We start from the raw sequence: 8166 nt of genomic DNA, 5'->3' as shown, positions 1-8166 counted from the left end.
AGAACCTCGTGCTCATCCTCTCTTTGACAAGAGAAGACATTGCTTCCTGCAGAGAGCTGCCCTTTCTCCTGCTTGGGGCCCAGCAGGTTCCCGTTTGGTACACATGGTTCCTGGGTGGTGGGGGGCATCGGCCGCCCCTCAGAAATGGAGGGGAGTGAGGCCGCCACTTGGGCACAGCGTCCAGCCCAGTGGCTCTCAGACTCAAGAATCCTGCTCAAGAATCAAGAATCAGGAGTCTGCTTTAGAATCCCTGGGAGAAAGGGAAGCACCAGTTTTGCAGTCCCTGCCCCTAGAGATTCTATCCTATCCGGCCTAGACGGGGCCCCGGAATCTGTATCTTACAGGTCCCACCCCTCCCACCCACCACCGCCCCCGCCACCGCCACCGCCACCTTGGCGGCTCTCGAGATCCCGAAGCAGGAGTGCCTGGACCACATTTGGTGAAACACGAATCCAAGAGGCAGACAGAATAGCCAACCAGGAAGTGTGACAGGGGGTTGAAGAGTGCAGGGAGAGACACGTGTTAGGAGCCCAGGGCTGGTCAGCTGGGAGAGGGGCGGCGTCCGCAGCCCTCCTGGAGGGCGTGGCCTCTGCCCTGTGTCCGGAAAGGCTCACTGCTATTTGCCCGGCAGCGCCTTTTCGCGCAGGGCGTTCTTGGGGAGGGCAGGGCGGCTGTGAAGCGGCATGGCTTGTTTCGAAAGACAGGGACTGATGGACAAGATGCAGGCATACCATTCTGGAACCCAGGTACCAGAGAGGAGTTGGGAGGTTGGATAGGGGTCTAGCGGGGAAGGGGCCTTGAACTTGATGAACAGCTCAAAATTCACCCTGTGGTTAGAGTCCAGTGGAACCATGTGTGAAATAGACAGCTAGTGGGAAGCTGCTATAGCACAGGGAGCTCAGCTCAGTGCTCTGTGATGACCTGGAGGGGAGGGATGTGGGGCAGGGATATACGTATTTTGTTTTTTCCTATGCTTATAGCTAATTCACGCTGCCCTTCAGCAGAAACCAACACAACAATGTAAAGCAGTTACCCTCCGACTAAAAATAAATTTAAAAAATAAAGAGTCCAGTGGATACAGATGAGACCTTGGCCCACCATCGCATTACCCTTATTCAGGGCAAAGGCCAAGGTATCCCTGCCCAGCCTGTCAGTCGGCATTATATTTATTTCCTCTGAGCTCAGAGAAGGAAAGTGACTTGTCTGAGATCACTCAGCTGGCTGGAGCCGCTCCCGACCCCAGGGACACTGGGCGGAGTTGCTCCCCTCTGGGGAGTAGTCCTGAGTGGTACTTGGCGACCACTCTGTTGCTTCCCTGGGAAGCAGGATATTTTTGTCCCAAAGCAATGAGGCTGGGAAGAGGGGGCATTTCTCTAGAAATGGAGGCAAGGGCAGCCTCCCGCTGGATTGACTGAACTTCCGACCTTGTTCCTACCGGCCTGGTCCAGCCCTGACTCTGGGAATGGACCACAGGACAGAGACCCTTTTTCTGACTCCCGTCCCTCTGGGTCCTGGCCTCACGCCCGCCCTCCTTTCCAGGTGAATCTGGGAAATCCGGGGACCGCAGCGGCTACAGCAGCCCCGGCTCCCCAGGCACTCCGGGCAGCCGCTCCCGCACCCCCTCCCTGCCGACCCCGCCCACCCGGGAGCCCAAGAAGGTGGCGGTGGTCCGCACTCCCCCCAAGTCGCCGTCTGCAGCCAAGAGCCGCCTGCAGGCCGCTCCCGGGCCCATGCCAGACCTGAAGAACGTCAAGTCCAAAATCGGCTCCACGGAAAACCTGAAGCACCAGCCAGGAGGTGGCAAGGTAAGGGCGTATGCGAGACTGGCTGTGTGTGTGTCTGCCCCGGGGCGCCCGGAGAGGGCATGGAGGGATTGGGCGGGATGGGGAGGGTCCGGGGAGCCCCTCTGCTCCCCCCCCCAGCCTGCGTCCCGCCCCCGCCCCATAGCATAGGCCCCTCCCTGACCTCTTGAAGGAAAGACTGTGGGTTAGGGTTCAGTTCTGTGCTGGGGTCACCAGCAGGCTGTCAGTGCCAGCTCAGTGGAGAGACAGCACCGGTTCTTCCCTCGGTCACCTCAGCCCCTGCTGATGGGATCGATCAGAGGTGACAGCGTGGTAGCCCCACGACCTGGGGGTTCTCAAAGTGGGTGCCTGCAGGGGGTTCCCCAGTTTCCTTGTGGTTGAGACCATGAGACAACCAGTGTACAGGCGGGTGTCTCTGGCATTGGTTGAACATGTGTTTAGGTCCCAATTCTGGGGAAATTCGTGATACCATTTTGAACAACTGATTCTTCCAGGGACAAATGGGTGCTCACGTCATCTCTGGGTCTCCCAAAGGTGGAGAAAATGAGCTTCCAAGAGCCTGGGTGGAGGGATGTGGGCACAGCCTGGACCCCTCCTCCTCTCTTTGACCCCCTCCCCCACTGTGTGAGTTTCCTAGGGTTGACATACAAAATGCCACCAACTGGGGACTTGTCTGGTGGTCCAGTGGTTAAGACTCCACATTTCTGTTGCAGAGGGCATGGGTGTGATCCCTGGTTGGGGAACTTAGGTGCCGCCAAGAAAAAAAAACTAACACGAACTTGGGGGGCTTATACAACAGAGATGTAATTCCTCATAGAGCCCAGAAGTCCAAGGTCAAGGTGCTGGTCTCCTCTGAGGCCTGTCTCATGTGCCTGCAGGTACTGCTTTCCCCTCGTGTCCTCACTGGTCCCTCTCTGGGTGTCACTATGTCCCAGTCCTGCCTCCTGTAAGGACACCAGTCCTATTGGCTTAGGGCCCACCCCAGTGAGCTCATATTAACTTAATGACCTCTTTAGAGACCCTATTCCAAACACAGTCCCGTTGGGAGGTACTGGGAGTTAGGACTGCAGCCTGTGGATTTGGGGAACACAATTCAGACCATGACAACGCTCCTTGCCCCCCAGCACCGGGGAGGGGGATGGAGCAGGGAGAACAGGGTGTGGTGGGGAGCAGAGGACAAGGACACCCACTCCCCCCCACCTCTTGTGTTGAGCCTTCTTAGCTGGACTGTTTCTGGAGCAGAGCGCCTCCTGGTGGGCAAGGGCCAATGTGTCCCTTCAGTCCAGAGTGCCCCCCAGGCTCCTGATTTTATTAATCGCTCTTGACTGGGGCCTGGGTCACTGTGGAGGGAGGGGTCTCAGAGGCCTTTGGTCCATGTCAGTGGCCTTTGCCTGAAACCCTGCCCTGTATCCCCGTGGAGCTTCAGGGCCTCCTGCTGCCCTTTCCCATCCTTGGGTCCTGCCCAGCAGGGAGGTCTGGGTGCCTCTTGGGGTCTTTGGGCCACAAGGCTGGGCCTGAGCAGTGTTGACCTCCCTGCAGTGTTTGCTGTGCTACTTAAAGACACATTGCCTGTCTCCTTATGGGGGGGCTCTGGCGCAACTGGCTTGAAGCTGACCGGGAGTGGGTTTCCAAGGTGATGGGACGTTTCCCACTGGCATCTGAACCCCACCCCCAGCTCTGGGGTTTCATGGCACAGAGTGTTCGCCTCTGTTTTGAAAACTGAAAGACAAAACCCGACACGGCCAGCTCTGAACCACTGAGAAGACCGCGGGGCTATGACCAGCGCGATCGCGGCCAGAGGAGGCTGTGATGGGCAGCGACTCCCGGCCCGTGGGGCTCTGTCACACACTGGCTCCCCCAGCCCGGGCTGCACCCCGTCATCCCCGAGTTCACCTGAGGTCGGCCTGGAGGGTCTGGGCAGCATTTGGCCCCGTGCTCAAAACCCTGCTGAAGCAGCAGTGACAAGGCTAAGCAGGGAGGAACCCGCCCCTCGCACCCGAGCTGCCGGATGCAGTGGTTGGGGAGGAGTCTGGTGGCCTGAGGGCCAGTGACTCATGCTTAGGATGGAAAGGGAGAGGCTGCCCCCAGGTTATGGCTGTACCGCATGGGTGCAGATGCTTGTCCACAGCTACAGACTTGACGATGAAAGGAGAAAGGTGGACTTTTCTTGGGGTTTATTGGGGAAGGAGATGTGGGGAAGTGGCCAAAAGGGGAGTAACAGCGTCCTCGTAAATTCCTTGCAAAACTTAGAAAACTGTGTGAAACAAAGAAAACCTGAGCCATAACCACAAGATCAACAGATTAATCTCCAGGAAAAACAAAAAAATAGATTAAAAAAAAAAAAAGAAAACAAAAGGGAAAAAAAGGTCCCTGGGATCGATCCAAGCAGAAGGCCTCTTGAGGTGACTCGACTGGTGACTTCGCTGGTGGTCTAGTGGTTAAGAATCTACCTTCCAAGAGCTTCCCTGGTGGCTCAGATGGTAAAGAGTCTGCCTGCAGTGTGGGAGACCCAGGTTCGATCCCTGGGTCGGGAAGATCCCCTGGAGAAGGAAATGGCAACCCACTCCAGTATCCTTGCCTGGACAATTCCATGGACAGAGGAGCCTGGCAGGCAGGCTACAATCCATGGACTTTCAAAGAGTCGGACATGACTGAGCGACTTCACCTTCCAATGCAGAGGATCCCCGGTCGGGGGACTTAGATCCCACATGTTTCGGGGCAGCTAAGCCCGTGTGCCTCAACTACTGAGCCAGTGCACCCTGGAGCCTGTGCCATGTAACACAAGAAGCCCGCGCGTGGCAACAGGAGAGGCCTGCGTGCCACAGCGAAGACCGAGATCAGCCAAAATTAAAAAGAAAAAATGACTGGACTGAAGGTCCCTGGAGGTCCTTGTGAGATCTCTGGGTCCCTGTGGCCTCTTATTTGGCCCAGCATATACAGTAAAAGGGACAACACTTCAAGAGACTGAAGAATAACCCAACTTCCTCAGTAGGTGACACGCTGAAGGAGGAGGAGCAGGACAGGTTTATAAACCTGCAGAGACTGAAAAGCGCACATCAGTCTAACTGATGTTAGACTGTTGCTGGTTGGAAAAAAAATGTAAAACGTCTGTTTTCTGCTTCATACTCTTCTCTGATTTCATGATTTGCTACAGTGAACATGAAGAGTCCAAAACAAAATTACTTTTAAAGGAAAATTCAAATAATCACTTGGCCACTTTAACCTAACCAGCTGGATCCACCAGAATTGGGAAGGGGAGGAAGGAGCAGCAGTTCTCCTGTGACTGCAAAGGAGAATCATCTGGGGTAGGGAGGGGGAAGGATTCTTTTAAAAATCCTCATGCCTGGACTTCCCTCGAGGTACAGTGGATAAGAGTCTACCTGCCAATACAGGGGACATGGGTACTGATCCCTGGTCTGGGAAGATCCCACAGGCTAGGGAGCAACTAAGCCTGTGTGCCCAGAGCCTGTGCACCGCAAGGAAGAGTAGCCCCCGCCCCGTTCGAAGCAACCAAGACCCAGTGCAACCTAAAATAAAATTAATTTGAAAAGAAAACAGAACTTGTTTTTAAAAAATCCTAGTGCCAGAGCCTTACCATGAACCTTGAGAGTCTCGAAGGGGGCCACCCCAGGGGTTTCCAGGGGTTCAGCAGTCCAGGCTGAAACCCCTGTCCCTGAATTCTTACCTACTGACCTCTGGTCTCAACCCTGACTGCTGGAGCCTCCCACGAGCCCTGGATCTGGGACTAATTTTTTTTTTTTTCCCCCTCTTCTGGTCCTGCCCCTCCTGCTATTTTCAGATTCCAAGCACCTGGCTCCTCAGACGACTCAGACCCAGCCCAGGTCAGGCCCTAGGTCCTGCACCCCCTCCCCAGAGTCTGTCCCAGTGCTATTCTTAGGGGGATCGTGGAGGGGGGAGTTCAGACACAAAGAACCAGCATTTAAAACACCTAAAAAAACAAAAACAAAAAGGACCCACTGCAGGTGTAAGCGATATGAAATTAACATCCTTCTATCCTGGGGAGGGTGCGAATCCCTGCAGTCTTTTGGATATAATAAAGAATTATTCTTAGTTTTCACAGTTTAATTCTGCTAAATCAATGGTCTGTTGAAGGATCTCATATCCCCTTCCTCTGGACTAGATTGAAGGTCACCTTGAGATCTTTGTGTCCCTCTGGCTTCAGACTTGATGTACAGTAAATGCTGTATACTCAAAATCAAGGAAAGAAAGAAGGCTCTAAATTCAGAAGAAGCTTCATGCACAAGAATGCAGATTGTGCTTTATTAATAATTGCCAAACAAAACAACTCAAAAGTCTAAATTAGAAATAATAGTGATGCCATACTATAAAATATTTGCAGTCATTAATAATTATCTTTGAAGATAATTTTTACAATTATAAAAACTATAAATAAGTTAAAAAAATTGTATAAATTTTGTAGGTTATATCTACCACTTGTATAAAAGCCGTGTATAGAAGACAAATATGACAAAACGCTAATAGTGGCTCAGAGAAATTGTGACTGATTCTTTTCCTCTATTTTTACCTTTCTTCCTAAATTTTTTACAGTGAAACCATTTCTAATTAGAAAAAAAAAATGGAGGGACTTCCTTGGCGGTCCAGTGTTAAGACTTTGTACTTCCACTGGTCTGGTAACTAAGATCTCAAATGCCATGCAGTGTAATCAAAAAGAATTAAAAAAAAAAAAAAAAACTGGATAGAAATACAGTTGTGACTGGAAGTGTCACAGTAGATATTAGTAAAATATCTATGTTTTTAATAAAAGAACATAGTTCATATAATTGAAAAGGAAAAATGAACCAATACAAGGAATCAAACTGTAAGGAAAAGGGTTTATCTGTTGTTAAGAGTTCAGATGTGTCAATAATCTATTTAGTCCACAAAGAAAAATACATATAAATATAGAGAAGCAGAAATTGCTTATCATTTCTAACCTCAGTGTGATACACAAACTTCATTATATGCATCTTGTTAACATGACCACAAATGCTCAAAAATCAAATTTTCCTTTGTCACTGCTCATTCAGTTTAGAAATGAAAATGCCTTTTCCAAATGTCTTGGTTACAAATGCCATAAATTATGTGGCAATGCCCCCAAATTATACTTAGAAGGAATTCATCATTTTAAATGCTTTAATTTAAAAAAAATTAACTGCAGCGTATAAATTATGTTCTTATTGATAGAGAAAAAGAATACAAGCAAAGAAATAATACACAAAGAGAAGACAGAAATAAATTTAGAAAATGGAGCATACAATAGCATCACAAACTGATTCCTTCTTTCTTTCCTTTATTAATTCAACCAGCATTTCTGGGGCACTTCGGAGTGCCAGGCCCTGTGCCGAGTTCCTACCCCAAGGCCTAGGCAGGAGAGAGAGACACTGAGCTGATTAAGCAGGGGCAAAAGGAGAGGTTGGCCAGGGAAGCTTATGCAGGAGGGAGGAGCCTGCTGCACCATTGAGGGTTCTCCACACTGAGGGTCACCTGCGTTGTGGAGTGTTGCACACGATTATCACCAACAAAGCAGAGAAGACAGAACAGATCCTTATTTAGGACCATCATCAAGTCTTTAAAAGGACAGTTCTCGTACCCGCCTGAACCGCACGCGCCCCCCCCCCCGCCATATACTGCTGGGGACACAGACTGAGGACTCCTGGGAAACTGCACCTGGAGATACTGAGAACAAAAGCAAAATAAAGCTAAAACTGGCACCAGCTGGGGTGGCAGAGGGGTGTGGGTTAGGGTGGAGCTTTGTTTGTTTACATGTGAGCTTTGGAGAGTTAACAGCTGACAGAGGGAGGTCCCTGCTGGGTCTCCTGTGTCCCGACAGCAGAGGATGGAGAAGACAAAGGGATAGTGGAGGGCAGCCACCCCCGCCCCCCCACCCCCGGCAGAGCCTCAGGCTCCACAGTCAGTCTCGGAGAGGGTGTTGAATAAGAGGGTGAGTGTGGGCCCGGCCGAGGTTAGGGCAGCACCAACCTCAGCAGCTTCTCTGGGGGGTCAGTGGAGAGCAGAGGTCCCAGGTACCTCCCAGAGTGAGAGAGGAGTTCATCTGGGCTGAGACAGCCAGGTAAGGAGAACTGCGGGGATACTTGTGGTTTCCAAGGTGAAAAGGGAATTGCAGAGTCATGACCAGAGCATGGGACATGGTCTGGTTGGCTTTGAGCAGATGGAGCTAAAGTCACTTCCTCTGAGAATGTGCAAGCCAGGAGCTGGGATGCGAAGGCCCCCCACGCAGGACTGAAAACCATCAGAGCTGCAGGGCTTGGACAGGCTTGAGCCGCGATGTTCCAGATGGCCACAAGATGGCAACAGCATGCTATAAGTGTCTGGCTCTGGAGCC

At 51.5% G+C, this 8166-nt stretch overlaps 1 protein-coding gene across 12 annotated transcripts in view; it reads left to right on the top strand.

The window, feature by feature from the left end:
• MAPT (microtubule-associated protein tau) overlaps positions 1-8166 on the top strand; it is a 54000-nt gene that overhangs the window by 27757 nt on the left and 18077 nt on the right. For all 12 annotated transcript variants that reach the window (XM_010832393.1, XM_010832389.1, XM_010832390.1 and 9 more), the window contains one exon: positions 1540-1805. In XM_010832393.1, coding sequence (XP_010830695.1) covers positions 1540-1805 — 266 coding nt within the window. The remainder of the gene's footprint in view (positions 1-1539; positions 1806-8166) is intronic.

The sequence above is a fragment of the Bison bison genome, unplaced genomic scaffold, assembly GCF_000754665.1.
Source record: "Bison bison bison isolate TAMUID 2011002044 unplaced genomic scaffold, Bison_UMD1.0 scf7180017861046, whole genome shotgun sequence".
Classification (NCBI taxonomy): domain Eukaryota; kingdom Metazoa; phylum Chordata; class Mammalia; order Artiodactyla; family Bovidae; genus Bison; species Bison bison.
This window is presented reverse-complemented; position numbering and strand designations above follow the sequence as displayed.